Raw genomic sequence first — 16292 nt, 5'->3', positions numbered from 1 at the left:
GTCTCAAAGAGTTCTGAGCCTCCGCAATACTGCCAAAGATCAGCACGGGGAATCGGCAAAGAGTCATTAGCAAACGTGGTGATGTTGGTACAGGTCGAGAGGTTTCCTAATGAAATACTATCTTCTTCAAGGGCCCGAGAGATGCACCCCGTATGGTTCCATCCCTCTATGGAAGCCACGGGAGGTACAACGCGATCCTCCCTCTTGAGGGGGGGGGAGTTTATTAAGGCTCTGGCAGCTTTTATCCCCCCATGCATTGGAGTGCTGGAACAAACGGATTATACAAGTGAGGAGGGAGGGCTGATCCCAGCCTAAAGGGAAGGGCAATACCTTGGTGACAGATCTCCCAGCTGCGCACACAAAACAATCAGACTTGTTCAAGGATTTGGCGGTGTACTTTACCCATCCTAACCATACATTGTCAGTATCTTGGGCCACTTGAAGCCCAAGCCGGGCTTTCCAGGGGCGATCTTCTATCTCTGGGACCTCTATTAAGGGCGGCGGACGTGGGGCTGCAGGGGTTAACCTGGCTTGCTGCACAGCTTGCTTAATGGTCTGATGGACCCGCAGTGGGCTCCATTTATCTAATCCCCACTGCCCTCCCTTAGTGAGGCAAACTTTGGCCCCTAGTGATAATTGGCTTCTCTGACTACCAGTGTAATAGATGTAGGGTTTGGTCAACTGTATCTCAAAAACCTTCTTTCCTAAGCAAGTGATAGACTTCATGGATTTGTAGTATTCTGCCCCTAGAGAGGTTCTGAAGACTATTTTTCCCCCTTCCTGGCAACAAGATTGCTTTAATCCCATTACCCCATTGGTAAGCAGTGCTAGGACCCAGAACCACTCCATTTTCCCGATCACTTGTCAGCGTACGGGATTTTCTGCCTCTATTACACGAATACCTTGATTGTCAATAGGCAATCCCCCTGAATCTCAGGCTTGGCTGAGTCGATCCTTAGCTTTCCCCAAGTGTTGGAACTTGTAAATAACAGGCAATTGTGGCTCCTGGTTGATCTCTTCGCCTGTGTCCCTGGCAGCTTCCAGGTGAGTGCCAGGGAGCAGAGGGCTGTTGTTCCTGCCCGTGTCCTCCTGTTCTTTCCGGGTGACAGGAGGAGACAGGGGCCTCCGGAAAGGTTTTATTCAACTGCAGTGGGTCCACTTACTTGATCCTACAAGTTTTACGCATGAGTGACTAGTAGGTCCCACTAAATAAGGCCCTTCCCACCCCTCCTTTAGAGTTTCTTTATTCCACTTTTTCAGCAGCACCTCGTCCCCTGATTGGAATCGTTGGATTGGTACATCGAACGGTAGCCTCTGGAATGGCACAGAGTAAGCTCGTAGCTGCGAGAGAACAGACTGCAGAGTAGTTAATTGCCCCCTCAACATCTGATCCCCCAATTCCCATTTAACCTCTTCCCTTCTTCCGCAATGCACCTGGGGGGGAAATCCAAACATTAATTCAAAGGGAGAAAGTTTTATCCCCTTTCTGGGCATCCTTCGAACTTTTGTCAGAGCGACGGGCAAGGCCTCAACCCACATGAGCCTAACCCCTCTCTGGAGCTTAGTTAAAGTTTCCTTGAGGCTACGGTTGGCTCTTTCAACTTGGCCACTCGCCTGGGGTCTCCAGGGGCAATGGAGATGCCAATCTATCCCCAAAGCTTGGGCCAACCCTTGGGTAACGGTGGAAGTAAAGTGCAAACCCTGGTCTGACTCAATAGTTTCGGGCAAAGAAAACTTTGGTATTACCTCTTGCAATAGTTTGGAGACTACAGTTGTTGCCTGGCAATTTTTACATGGGAATGCCTCTATCCATCCTGTCATTTGACACACAATGACAAGCAGGTATCTATAACCCCTGCAAGGTGGCATTTCAGCAAAATCAATCTGGACCCTCTGGAAGGGATAATATGCCCAAGGCCTCCCCCCTTTGGGTGGAGGAGGCGATCTTGCAGGGTTAGTTTTCTGGCAGATCTCACAAGTTGATGCTAGCCGATGGGCGCGGACTGTCAAACCTGGGGACACAAACAGTCTTTTACAGTACTCAATCATAGCTGAGGCCCCTGGGTGTCCGAGGGAGTGATGCACCTGTTCTAAGACGGCCTTCTGCAAGGTCTGTGGTAGAAGTAACCTCTTATCTGTCATCTGGATCCACCCATCGGCCCAAGGATATACTCCGTGTTCCTGTGCCATCTGCAACTCAGAGGAGGAATATGTGGGGGGGGGGGTTCTCCTGCCCCGGTAGGACTAGGAACACCCCTTGAACTCCTTCTCAGGCTGCCCTCTTTGCCGCCTCATCTGCTTTTTATTTCCTTTTCTCCATCTGTCCTCCTTCTCTTTTCTGTGAGCTCGGACGTGGATGACGGCCACTTGTAGGGGAAGTTGAAGTGCATCGAGGAGATCTACTATTAGGCCCCCGTTGGCCACCGGGAATCCATTAGCCGTGAGGAAGCCTTTTTCCTTCCATAATTGCCCATGGGCGTGTACGATGGCAAAAGCGTTTTTGCTATCAGTGTAGATATTAACTCGCTTCCCTTTTCCGGCCTCTTGTTAGGGCCACCAATTCAGCGGACTGGGCGGAGAAATGTGGCGGTAGCCGTTCTTCATGTATGCTCTTGTCTTGAGTGACGACTGCTACTCCTGTATACCGCTTTCTGTCTAGCATGTAACTGGACCCGTCAGCAAACAAGTCCTCAGCCCCTTCCATTGGCTCATCCTCTAGATCAGGTCGGCCTTTTGTATCTAAGTCCAATATCTCAAGGCAATCATGGTCGGGTGGTCCGGGCTTATTTGGGCCCTGGAGTATTGGCAGTAGTGCGGCGATGTTAAAGCTGGAACATGCTTTAAAGGTGAGGCTCTCATTCAGGAGTAGGCTTATCTCATATCTGGAGTGCCTGGCAGAGTTGAGGAACTTGCTTCCTCCTCCGGATCCCAGGATCTGCGGCACACCGTGGGGGACCCAAATTTCAGTGGGTCCTCCCATAGTCATCTTTTCTGCCTCTGTGTTGATTAGGGCTGTAGCTGCCACAGCTCGAAGGCAACTCGGCCAGCCCCTTGCCACAACATCCAAGACCTTGGAGTAATATCCCACAGGCCTCCAGGCCGGCCCTTTCTTCTGGCAGAGGACCCCTGAAGCTATCCCCTTGTTTTCATGTACATAAAGCCTAAAGGGCTGGTTGGGGTTCGGTATAGCCAGGGCAGGTGGATTCACAAAGGCAGCTTTGAGACTGAGGAAAGACTTATTCATCTCTTTGGTCCATCTCCACTCCTTTAGTTTGTCCTAAATTATATGAGGCAATGCCTCATATAATGGTCGTGCTATTTCTCCATACTCTGCGATCCATAATCGACAGAACCCAGTCAGTCCCAGGTAGGCCCGTAGCTCGCGAGGAGAGGAGGGAGCAGGGCAAGTGCGGATAAGTTCGACCCCGTCTTGGCTCAAGCTTCGTGTTCCTTTCATTAGTTGATATCCAAGAAACTTCACGACTTGTTGAACTAGCTGCACTTTTTCTCTGGACACCTTGTAGCCTCCTTTGGCCAGATGATTTAGAAGGGAGATCGACCCTTCTAGACATTCATCCTTGGTATGAGACGAAATTAGGAGGTCATCACAATACTGCAAGAGATTTATCTCAGGGTGTTGATGGATCCATGGCCCTAAATCCTTCTGAAGCTGTTGGCCAAAGACGACAGGCGATAGGTTAAGTCCCTGGGGAATCACTGTCCATGTTAGTTGAACCTTGGCCTCGCCTGTTGGGTCCTCCCATTGGAAGGCAAATAACGGCCTCGAGTCTGGATGCAGTGGGGTACTGAAGAAAGCATCCTTCAGGTCTACGACAGTAAACCATTCATGGCTTTCTGGAATTTTTGTCAAGAGAGTGTGTGGATTTGGCACCACGGGGTAGGGGGCTTCTATTTGCTGGTTGAGGAGGCAGAGGTCTTGCACAAGTCGGTACCCTTTTCCTTCCCCTTTGGATACCGTGAGGATGGGGGTGTTGTAGGGGGACATTACCTCGATTAGGTGTCCCTCTTCTTGCAGTCTTTATATTACTGGCTGCAGTCCAATTTTTCCTTGTCGCGATAGGGGGTACTGCTTCACATGAACTGGCCTGGCTCCTGGTTTAAGAGGTATTCTGTAGGGTGCGGCTGTCTTGGCGCGGGTCGCCCCTCCTTTTCCAGCCCAAACCAGGGGATTAACTCGGTTTTCTATCTGTTTCCATTCTTCCCCCTTTTCTGCATGGGGTTCTGGTATGGCGTTCAAGAGTGCCATCTGATAATTGCTACTCTGCTGTTTGGGGAGCCGCACCTCCATTTTCCCATCTGGGGTAAATGCAATCTCGAGTTGGAGTTTAGCCAATAGGTTCCTCCCTAATAATGCCACCGGACAAGAGGGGGTACAGATAAACACATGCTCTAAATGGGTGTTTCCAACCTTTGTGAGGAGTGGTCGGGACAAGGGCACCCGGGCGGCTTTCCCTTCAACGCCCATTATGGTGGTAGTCCCTCCTGTTCCCCCTGGTGGCCGAGCAAGAGGGAGGATGGACAGGACAGCCCCCGTGTCTATGAGGGCATTGTAAGGATGGTCCCCAACCTTTATTCTGACCATAGGGTCCCTTCTAGCCTCTGTTATGGCCAGGAGGGGGCCGGGCCCTGGTCTGTCCTAGCCTTCCCTAACATGGAGGACTCCCTGAGCTCCTCCCTCAGCGTCATCCCTCTCTTTTTGTTTCAACGCTTCACATTCATGTTTCCAATGCCCAGTTTTCTTGCAGAAGGCACACTGATCCTTCCCAAGGGGAGGCCCCTTTCTCCTTCCTTTCCCTCTTTTCCCTTCTCCTTTCTTCTCTTCTTCCCCTTTAAACACAGCTGCCATAAGCTTTGCCTGCTGTTTTTCATGCACTTTCTCTTCTTCTTCTTCACGTCTCTCATTGTCAAGGGCTCCTTGGAGGGCTCTCAGTCTAATCCAGTAGCCAAGTCCAGACACAGACAAAGGGATTCTTTTCAAAGCTTTATTCTTCTTTTACAACTTAACAAACTGTTAAACTGACCCATTGTTTTTTGTCTGTGCGCCTGCTCTCAGTTTAAGCTGACTCATCTGTCACGTGTCATGCCTACGTGACCGAGTCACTAGCTACTTTTGACCTCCACTTTTTATCTAACATACCTTCCGCACACCCCTGCCAAACTACTACACCACACTAACTCTAAAAAAAAGAGGAGTTGCTGCAAAAATACCTAATAGTTTTTTTCTGCCACCGTTGGAGGTTTGCTGCATCATTTGCTGGTTTGAGGATTGGCATTGCTGTCCTGTCCTCTTCCTTCCTCACTCAGTGTTTTTGTTTTTGGTTGTTTTTTTTTTTTTAGGAAATATTAAGTACTCCCTTTGCTCCTGTCTCTTTTGTGATGCAAACCATCCCTGCCTCCTGAGGGCGTTTTGGCAAGGGTCAAAGGGCCTTGGGGGCGTTGTTACAGTAGTGTAATGGGTAGTTTGCCCTCTAATTAATTGATCTGAACTTTTGTTTCTCTAGGGCTCTTCCATGGCAGTTTTACAGACAACTTCCTGGCAACTTTCAGCAGCTGCTCGAACTAGGAGGACAACCGTCCCTTCCCCCTCCTCCTGCTCTTGGAAGATGCCCATAAAACAATTCTCCTGCCTTCCATAAGGCCCCTTAAAGTTGCCATCATTATGTGGGGGATCTTTGTAGATACTATGGGACACAATGCTAAGCCAAAATAATTACCAAGATGGTGGGCTGAAGTAGACAGGCTGACCAAGGTAAGAACTGGAGGGTGGGATTTCACCTTCCCCCTTTTCTTTCATCTTTGATGCTGATCACTTTGTAGCTCTCTTCCAGCTTTCTGACATTCATTTTGCTTCTTTCCACCATTCCCCATGTTCTGGATAATCCCCTATTACCCTCTCCCCACTCCAGCTGCTCTCCTTTTTTAAAAATAGTTTCTGCCCTGTGAGATAGGGTTACAATATTTGGTGCTTAAAAGGTGTGTCTGGGGAGTGGAGAGGGAGGAGAGAACATGATTGAAGTGTATAAAATTATGCTTGGTGTGGAGTATGTGGATAGAGAGATGTTCTACATGAGGTCATTTAGACCTCTCTAGAAACTGGGGCCATCTAATAAACATAAATTGTGGGAAATTCAGGGCTGATAAAAAGGAAGTACTTCCTCTCACAGCACATTAAGGAATTTCGCACCACAAGGCATAGTGATGGCCACCTGCTTGGATGACTTCAAAGGGGATTGGACAAATTCATGGAGGATAAGGCTCCCAATGGCTACTAGTCGTGATGGCTACATATTATCTTCACTTTCAGAGGCAGTATGCCTTCGTATACCAGTTGCTGGAGAACGTGACTGGGAGAGTGCTTACTGCACGCATGTCCTATTTGTGGTCTTCTCATAGACATCTGGTTGGCCACCGTGGGAACAGAATGCTGGGTTAGATAGGCTTTTGGTCTGATTCAGCATAGCTCTTCTTATGACGTTTTATGCCATACAGTAATTAGCATGTTTTCCTCTCATGCAAAGAGTTCCTGGTTGATAGTCATACAGAATAGATGAAGTAGCAATTTTGATAGAGAGTGCAGTCAACTAACTAGAGCTTGGACATAGATTTTCAGGGCTTAAACTTGAGAATAAGTCTCCCAGCAAATACATTATTGCCTCTCTCTCAGTTGTTTATACCATTGTCAAGGAGAAGGCCTTACAGGGCCAAAGCTGTGGTGGGAAAGAGTTAATTTTATCTTGCATAGTTTTAGATGATGTTTTAGTGTAGGAGAGAGAGTGGGATCCTGCAAGAAGATTTACAAGCCAGGCCACCTGGAGGGAGGAAGAGATGTGGGCATACTAGGATCCAAGGTGCCAGGACGGAGGCCTTATCAGGGGCCCAAGGTCATAAAACAACTTGGCCTGCCAAGAGGCCAGCACAGCTGGGGAGGTGTGAAAACCCCAGCTCATCCTCCATGAGGGAAGGGAGGGGGGATAAAAGAATGAGGGACTGGGTTTGTAATAGGATAAAAAGAGACCCGCAGCCATTCTTTTTGGTCCTTTGGTTTCCATCTGGTCCGGGTGGAAGGTGTTGGAGCGCTGGCATTAACTAAGGATCCTACTCAGAGGTGGGAGTAGACTAGGGTTATGTAGTCTTTTGTTGTTTTAGTCTGCGTTGGGTTTCCAAATGGGGAGATGATATTTGGGGAAATTCTAAATTGTATTTTGTCTTGCCTCTCTTCTCATTCCCTTACCCCTTATTAGTAAATAAACATCTACCTCAAAATCATTGCTGCTATTTCTTTTCTGGGTCAGTGCTAAATTCAGTGGCTACTGTCTCCTCCTCTTGGAAGGGAGGGGGTTGGGGTGTGCTCACAGGCCAGGCTGAGCTGGCTCTGAGAGACAAGAGAGCTGTGGATCAAAGAGGGCAGATTGAGCCCAGAGATGCGGTCTTCCTTTACAACCATCTTCTATTTTTTATTGGTAGTCTGCTATGTATTATTTTTCTTGGCTTTTATAGACAATGTACAGGGAAGCATCATGGGAAGAAGGTAACCAAAGCCACCACGGAGAATTCATCTTATTGGGAATGCCTGACCGCCCACACTTGGAGATGGTGCTCTTTGCAATTATCCTGATCTGCTACATGATGACCCTGTTGGGCAACACAACCATCACTGTGGTGTCACGACTGGACTTCCATCTCCACACCCCCATGTATTTCTTCCTCAGCAACCTCTCCTTCCTTGACCTTTGTTTCACCACCAGTCTTGGCCCACATATTTTGGTAAACTTCTGGAGAAAAAGCAAGACCATTACCTACGGTGGCTGTGTGACTGAACTGTATATCTCTCTTGCTCTGGGTTCAGCAGAGTGCATTCTGTTGGCTGTTATGTCTTACGACCGGTACGCTGCAGTCTGCCATCCACTGCTTTATGCTGCCATTATGAGCCATTCCATATGTTTCAAAATGGCTGCCATCTCCTGGTTTAGTGGCTTCAGCAATTTACTAGTGCAGACAATGATGACCCTTCGGCTTCCACTGTGTGGACAGAACAGAATAGACCATTTCTTCTGTGAGGTACCAGCCTTAATCAAATTGGCCTGTGTTGACACCTCACTCAATGAAGCTGTACTCTTTTCTGCTAGTGTGGTGTTCCTTCTAGCGCCACTGGGCCTCATCAAAGTCTCTTATGGCTACATTGCAGCTGCCGTGCTGAGGATCCGCTCGGCCGAGGGCAGGCGGAAGGCCTTCAACACCTGTGCCTCACACTTGACTGTGGTGTCACTCTTCTTTGGCACAGCCATTTTCAGTTACCTCCAGCCCCCCTCCAACTACTCCTGTGACCGAGGCAAGATGATTTCCCTTTTCTATACATTTGTCACCACCATGCTTAATCCACTGATCTATACTCTGAGGAACAAAGAGGTGCACAAAGCTCTAAGAAGAGCACTGAAGAGGAACTGAGCCTCATGGCTCCCAACCACTCAGAGCAGTATCGCTAACAAAAACTCCTCATTAATAACTTTTACAGCACTTTTCACTGTGCCTTCCTTTCTTATTTTAAATTATAAATATTTAACAAATATAAGTGCAACACCAAATACACAATTATATAACTAAAACAGCAACAACAACACATCATTAATATAAAGAAAAAGATTAATATCAGAATTAGGTTTCGTTCCCATGAAATCAATAAAGACAGAACCTGTTTTCTGAAACATCTGGGGGGCTTTTCTTGCCATCTTTCAAACACACAGACTCTCACTCACTCACTTCATTTTGCCATTACTGGTACTCGCCATTTGATAGCCAACCAAGGTATGAGGTTTTTGAGAGTGCCATTGACTTATAACTGACATTTCTGCAATCCATGTCTTGGTGTCTTCTGAAGCAAGGCAGTGGGGCTAAGGAGCTGGAATTTGGTCTGCCCATAATGGAGGCACATCGCCCCCTGGTGACAGTTTGCAATTAAGTTATCTGATGCAGGTTCGAGCTGAAAGAGAAGGCCTCTTCCCTGACCAACGGGATACCATGAAAGGATGGAGGGTGGGGCAGCAGGAATTGCCATGGCAGCCCCTGGTTCCATCCTACATGCATTCCGCAAGGAGCCTATGAGTACAAGTTGTAAGGCTCTGTGGAGAGGCAGGGATGAACATGAGAGTGTCAAGGGAAAGGGCCTGCCACCACACTTCCATACCCTCTACACATCCAAAATATCTAAATCATTTTATCGAGTGAACAGGACAATAGTGACTGGCCCAATATTACCCAGTGATCTTTATGGCTGGGCAGAGATGAAAGCCCAGGTCTCCCCAGTTCAAGTCCCAAATTCTAACTGTTAGAGCAGAGGTAGGCAACATGGTGCCCATGGGCTCCAGTGTGCTTCCAGACACGTTTCTTGGTGCTTGCCAAGATGCCCTCAATGGAGGCTGGTGATTCTGATTCTGGTGGGGTTGTGGATCTACCCTGGCTTTCAGTCAGAACCAGCCAGAACTCTAAAGGAGCTATCCAAGGTGCCAAACCCATTTTGGGGGTAGGGTACAGCACCTTGGATAGCTCCTTTAGATTTCTGCCTGGTTCTGACTGAAAGCCAGGATGGGTTTATAGCCCCATTGAAATCAGAGTCACCAGCCTCCACTGGCCCTAGTCTTCCAACCTTTTTTCTTTTCTTAACACATTTTCTTCCTGGCAGCTGGGATCACTTCTGCCACCTTGATATCTCATTTCCCTGGCTACATGGTGGGGCTCTGAGACATTCTTAGGAATAGGAACTGTAGGCAGCGGGCGGCTGCAGATCGATGCTTTCCTCTGCAGCACATCCAGTCACCAAGAAAAAAGACAGGGGAGAAGAAAAAGGTGCTGAAAACTGTGCGTTCCAAGGGGGTGTTAACTGTGTTGTAGTCCAGACCCCACCTCTGCCTTGTACCTTTTCGGCTGGTTTCTTGGCCTTTGTGGCTAGTCGTGCCTCCCGTGGCAGTCATTTTATAGTGGTGCTCATGACAGTTTCTCAGATTGCCAAATGTGCCCATAGGCCCAAAAAGGCTGCCTGCCCCTGGGCTAGAGACTAACCACTACATCACAATAGCTCTCCAAATAGCTATTTCAAGTGCTCAGATAATAACCAATGACCAATAAAATAGTAACTTCTTCTAGAAACTTCTGAAATTGCCTCATTGTTTTCTTGTTTCAAGATTGGAGCTGCCCTCCTCCACCTCTTTCTTTCTTTGTGTCTTTCTTCTTCAAGAGTTAAGTATTCCCTTCCTTCTGTCTCTTCTGTGATGCAGGCCTTTGGGGCGTCATTAAGCATGGCTGCAGTAAGCAGGGTAAGGTGTAGTTTGCCCCTAATTATTCGGTCTGAGCTTTGATTCCCTGAACCTCTGTCACACGATGGCCTGCTGGAGGGGCAGCCTCCTCCGTGTCCAGAACGGCACTCATAAAAACAGCTCTCCTGCCTCCCTCCCCCCAAGCAGTGCTTTTTGGGTTAGAGAAACCTCAACTAGCATGGGGATGGAGGCAGATGCCACAAGGCTGAGCCAGAATAGCTGAGAATCTTGGCTGAATTAGACAGGCCAACCAGGGTAAGTGTTGGGTGAGGAGAGATTCAACTTCTCCCTTTTCCTTCATCTTTCATGCTGACCACTATGTTGCTGTCTGTCTCCCATCTTTCTGGCACTCTATACTCCTGTCCCCATTTGTTTGTTTCCTTTCCCCCCATTATCCTCTTCCCTTGCAACAACCTGAAATCTGCCTTTAACTTTCTATATATAATAGGCATGTGTAACATCTAAGTGTGTAATTCATATTCTTTGTGAAACTAAACTGCATCCCTTCATGCCTCTCCTTCTTTACCGTCTTTATGATAATTTATTATTAAGCTATCCAGAGGATTTTATGTTATGGGGCAGCAAAAGCAGGTTGTTAATAAAGGTATCATATGGATCAATCATTTTCTCTCCCGCTGTGTCCTTCACTAGCCTTCCCTTTCCCACCATTCCACTCCTCTGTCTTGCTCTGCCTCCCTCCCTCCATCTCTTTTCATCTGTATCTTTCTATGTCTATCTGCTTCTGTTTGCTTGGCTGTTGCTCTCGCATGGGTCTCCCTCTTCTTTCTAGGGACTCTCCCCCCACCCCAGCCTCTCTTCCTCTAGTCACACATCCACCTCAAGATGCTCCCAGTATCTCCCTCATTTTAGCCTCGACTACAAAGTTGGGCCAATGAGAGATACACTCCGAGATAAGGCACCTGCTCCTGGAACAAAGACTCTGATCTTCTGCAATCAGCAGAACAAGGGTGCTTTCCAACCAGGCCTTTATGCTGCAGTTGGCCTGCCACATTGACGGATGTTAACGGGGGTGGGGGTGGGGGTGGGGTGTCCCAGACAACAGTGTCCTCAATTTGTAGCATCTCCCAGGTTTTCCTACTGCTGCTTCCATCTTTTTCTTACCGGAAAAAACTCTTAAGGAGGAAAAGACGGGATAGCTGCTCAATGCCTTTTGAGTGTTAGCGATAGGAGCGCCCTGTCTGGAAGCACCCCGAGAGGCACAGCTACGGACCACTCCCTGGGGCAGGTGCATCAAAGACTCTCTTAGACAGTGTGCAAAACTGACCTGGACAAAGCGAAGCTGCTGCTCACAAGACAGAAGTGAGGCTGAGAACGGAGGGTCTTGAGAAGGGAAGGGAATGGTAGATAGATGATAGAACTAACATAAGTGAAGCGCAGAAAAGAGATCAAATCTTTAATAGACATGTTTCAATCCACTGGAACAAGCATTTTTCTTGATACACAGGTGAGCAATTACTATTCTTGTTATCACACCCCCCCCCCCCATCACAGTTTTGGGAGATGTCTTTGGAAATGTTCAAGGCAAGAGCAGCTGGGGAAGAGGTGAAGCGTTGCCACTCCCAATCCACAAACACACACAGAGCCATACCTGTGAAGTTCCTTTTCTTTTAAGAACAAACAGCTGTTGTGATTCTGTTACACCACTTTGTAGGTAATATGTAGTTAGGTCATTAGTCATTGTTTTAATTGTTCTGAACTAAAAGAAAATGAAACCCAAACTCACTAGGCTTTGCTAGTAGGGACAATCTTCGATCCCCTTGATCATTTGTTTTAGGTCTTTCTTTTTGTACCTTTGTCAGGTCTACATTCCTTCAGAGATCTGGCAGTCACAACGGTATTCAGAATATGTACCATATGATAGTTGCTGTGCTTTATTTATTCTAATACTTTTTTAAACAGTGAATTTGCCTTTTTATCATTTCTGTAAGCTTTCTAATCTGACCTCAAAATGTCCACTTCAGAGACAATTTCATTCATTCCTTTATTATTTAAAATGTGTGTGTCACATCTTTGAGAATGGAGCCCCGAGGTGGCCATTTCAGTAAAATAAACATTAAAAACAACAAACAGTCACAATGCAGTAACATAAGAATATAAAATACACAAAAGCAGCAAGACCACATATAGAGCACATATTAAAAATAAAAACTTTAATTATATTTTTAACTTTTGTATACTTCTATTTATAGGTTTTAATTATACAAGTTTTAATATTGTAAAGCCGCCTTGTGTCCCAGTTTTGGGAAAAAGGCAGGATATAAATAAATATAACAATAACAACAACATGCATCATAGCCACAAATTGTAGCTTTCATCATTAGAAATAGCAAGAACATTTTTAATTGATGACTGAAGAAATATGGAAAGAGAGCTAGGCAGATTTCTCAGGACAAGATGTTCCATAGTCTGGAAGCAACTACAGAGAAGCCTCAGTCGAAGTAATCATACCTCAAATTGAGGTCAGATGTACAACTGGCCTCCTCTGAAGACCAAAATGCACTGACCCTCGACTATAGTTCCTCTAAATAACTTCCAAGCTTCCTTCCTCATTTATTTTCCTATCTTGAGATCCCCATCAGAGATTTTGACCCTACTTTGGGGCTGCCCAAGTTGTGACATGCCAAAAGCAACCCACCAGCCATATGTGCTGACTGGCCAGGTGCTGGCAAACTCCACTCTTCTTGTAGCCCAAGTCAGGAGGCCAAACCAGGAAACTTATTGAGCACTTGATGGCCCATCAAACAGGGGTGGTGGGCTGCGTTTGGCTTAATGGGTCACAAATGGTGTGGCTCTATTCTAGCACACATTATATTTAATCATAATTCTCTGGACAAACTTCTTTTTTATTGGAATCTACAACTTCCAACATGCAATGTGTTGCATATAAATATAGAATGTGTCCCACTGGTATTCTGTGGCAAAACTGGGTTCTGATATAATGTACTTCCAGACAGAGGGCTTCTACCGGTAGCAACCTGAAGCCATTGTACAGCTAGCTGTTCCATCGTTTTTTCTTTAACAGATTTTCTTAAGGGAAAGATGGGAAGGGAAAGAAGGGTCCAGAGTTAGTCAAACTTTGAGTACATGCGTTGAAATCCATGATTTCAATGGGCCTACTGTAAGTATGACTCAATCTGGATCCAGCACTATCTCATTTTTCTCCTTCAGCCACTTGTTGAAGGATTTTGGAGTTTATGGTGGGAAGGAACAGCAAGTAGACGGAAAGTCCTTTATAAAACGGAGGAGACTTGCATCTAAGTAAATAGAGAGATGAGGGAGAAAGAAGTAATGTAAGAGGGAGGGAGGATGAGGGAAGCAAGAAATCAGAGTAAGAGGTGGGGAAGGTGTAAAGAAAAGAAGAGATAATAGGATAGATAAGAAAGATATTAGGTGGAAATTCACACAGAACCTTGTGGATTTTCGATGTAAAGACTGAGACAGAGGCGGGAGTAGAGAGTAAGGTGAGGGGCTGCAGATGTCCTACAAGAAACAGGAGTACAATAGAAGGGCAATGACAATTAAAGGCCACAGAAGAAATGAGCTAGCTTTTGAGTTCATCAAACTCCTAAAGTACAGCAACAAAAATGGTGGAGGAGGCCCAACATCCAGACTGACGAAACAGTGTTTTTTAAGTGAATTTGAAAACTTGCTCCCTTCTTTGTCACTGTTTATGTGGCCATATGATATCACCTTCCTGTGACATTTTGACTTTTTCTAACAAACCAGGATTGCAAGCATCAGCATACTTATTAGAGGATAAGACTCATTGAAATCAGTGGGATTATGCATGAGTAAACATGCTTCAGATTGCACCGCAACACGGCTGCTCTCAATGTCGATCTCTATACTGCGCTATAGATGAGTTCCTGAACTCTTGCAGCCATTCTCAATCCCTTCACTACAGTTAGGGTGAAAAGACCTCTCAGAAGAGCAGAAGATTTTCATGGGGCTGTGTGTAGGTTTATTCTACCCACATATTCCTATAGAAAGGTATGAACAGGTTCTCCTCTCTTGTGAATATTAGTATGTTCCCCCACTGTGTGAATAGTTTCTGGCTCATATTTATACCCTATAGATCCAACAGCGCTTGTGGTAAAGAAGACAGTTCCATTAACGAGAGCCTGGACCAAGACTTTGGGGGCTTTGGCTCAAGCCCCAGTCCAGGTATGGAAGTTATTGGGTAGCCCTGAACAGATCACAACCACGCCACTGTTTCTTCCATGTCAACTGTTTATACCAGCTTCCATTTTGTAGTAGTTTTTTGCTATTCATTATTTGTTTTTTTCTGTTTATAGACAATGTACAGGGAAGCATCGTGGCAAGAAGGTAACCAAAGCCACCAAGGAGAATTCATCTTATTGGGAGTGGCAGACTGCCCACGCCTGGAGATGGTGCTCTTTGCATTTATCCTGATCTGCTATATGATGAACCTGCTGGGCAACATAACCATCATTGTGGTGTTGCAGCTGGACCCCCATCTCCACACCCCCATGTATTTCTTCCTCAGCAACCTCTCCTTCCTTGACCTCTGTTTCACTACCAGCCTTGGCCCCCAGATGCTGGTGAATTTCTGGAGAAAAAGCAAGACGATCACCTACAGTGGGTGCTTGGTCCAGCTGTACATCTCTCATGGTTTGGGCTCTACGGAGTGCATTCTGTTGGCTGTCATGGCCTACGATCGCTATGCTGCAGTCTGCCATCCTTTGCATTACACAACTATTATGAACCACTCCCTATGCTTCAAAATGGCTGCTTTCTCCTGGGTCAGTGGCTTCAGCAGCTCACTAGTGGGGACAGTAATAACTTTTAGAATCCCACGGTGTGGACAGAACAAGGTAGACCATTTTTTCTGTGAGATTCCAGCCTTAATCAAATTGGCCTGTGTTGATACCTCACTCAATGAGGCTATGCTCCTTGTTTCAGGGACAGTGTTACTTGTAGTACCTCTGGGCCTCATCACAATCTCTTATGGCTACATTGCAGCTGCCGTGCTGAGGATCCGCTCGGCCGAGGGCAGGCGGAAGGCCTTCAACACCTGTGCCTCCCACTTGACTGTGGTGTTGCTCTTCTTTGGCACAGCCATGTTCAGTTACCTCCAGCCCCCGTCCAACTACTCCCCTGACCGAGGCAAGATGATTTCCCTTTTCTATACATTTGTCACCACCATGCTTAATCCACTGATCTATACTCTGAGGAACAAAGAGGTGCACAAAGTTCTAAGACGAGCAATGAAGAGGAAATGAACCCCAGGGCTCCCACCTTCTCTCAGCAGATCAACAGCATCTTTTAACAAACTCCTCATTTATCACCTCTGTGTCCCTTTTCGCACTACAAAATGTCTTAAGCTGCCTTTTTGTTCTGTACCGTCTGCACAATGGTCCAATGAATTATGTGAGGTTCATATGATTATTGACTGGATGCCTTCCAGGAAGTACCACAGCTGAGCGTGTTTATTGTAATATGTAGTTCTATCATCCATTTTTTAATGAATTACCAGGTTGAATGGCCACCGCTGAAGTCTATTCTACTCCACAAAAGCTTATGCCAAAATAAATAAATAAATCGGTTGTTTTTCCATGTGTGTTAACTGCCTCTTAACTACCCCCACTCCCCACTTCTAAACTCTCAATATTTTCTGGCACCCACCACGCCAGCACCAGTCATCTGTTCCGCAGGTGAATAGGCAGCAATCCTCGAATATGGTCATGTTGCGCTTAGCCTGCTCTTGCATGGGAGGATGTGTGGACTTGGACAGTACTCTGAGACTGGAGTTCTAAGAGGAATAGAACAAAATATCTCTGCCCCCTATCTCCCCGCCCTGCCCCCTCTCCCCCCACCCTGCCCCCCGTGCACCCCAGGCCACACACAGTGAAACATGCGAACAACGTTGGAGGTCTAATAGGTCCATGCTTGAATAATAATTTTGGGATGACAGACCAGTAA

General features: G+C 46.6%; 2 protein-coding genes across 3 annotated transcripts; both read left to right on the top strand.

Annotated features, from left to right (window-relative positions):
- Positions 1–251: 251 nt before the first annotated feature.
- On the top strand, positions 252–8650 carry LOC146355233 (olfactory receptor 2G3-like). Of its 2 annotated transcripts, none has more exons than XM_084832532.1 (2): positions 252–261; positions 7550–8466. In XM_084832532.1, the coding sequence occupies exons 1-2, from the start codon at positions 252–254 to the stop codon at positions 8464–8466; spliced, it is 927 nt and encodes a 308-aa protein (XP_084688658.1). The 2 variants fall into 2 exon arrangements, with proteins under 2 accessions (XP_084688658.1, XP_084688657.1); XM_084832531.1 differs by lacking the exon at positions 252–261 and adding an exon at positions 5465–5770 and having other exon boundaries at positions 7519–8650.
- A 2942-nt stretch (positions 8651–11592) lies between these two features.
- On the top strand, positions 11593–15918 carry LOC146355232 (olfactory receptor 2G3-like). Its single transcript, XM_084832530.1, has 2 exons — positions 11593–11793; positions 14645–15918. The coding sequence occupies exons 1-2, from the start codon at positions 11752–11754 to the stop codon at positions 15590–15592; spliced, it is 990 nt and encodes a 329-aa protein (XP_084688656.1). The 5' UTR covers positions 11593–11751; the 3' UTR covers positions 15593–15918.
- The last annotated feature ends 374 nt before the right edge of the window (positions 15919–16292 follow it).

Source organism: Heloderma suspectum, chromosome 2 (assembly GCF_057233095.1).
Source record: "Heloderma suspectum isolate Gila_16-S chromosome 2, 16-S_ref, whole genome shotgun sequence".
NCBI classification, from domain to species: domain Eukaryota; kingdom Metazoa; phylum Chordata; class Lepidosauria; order Squamata; family Helodermatidae; genus Heloderma; species Heloderma suspectum.
The sequence above is the reverse complement of the archived record's forward strand: the minus strand, read 5'-3'. Positions and strand labels throughout refer to the sequence as shown.

Coding starts and splice junctions, on each gene's coding strand:
- LOC146355233 (XM_084832531.1), top strand. CDS start 7,522: ATGTACAGGGAAGCATCATGGGAAGAAGGTAACCAAAGCCACCACGGA.
- LOC146355232 (XM_084832530.1), top strand. CDS start 11,752: ATGTTTCAATCCACTGGAACAAGCATTTTTCTTGATACACAG. Junction 11,794..14,644: donor GCATTTTTCTTGATACACAG/GTGAGCAATTAC, acceptor TTCTGTTTATAG/ACAATGTACAGGGAAGCATC.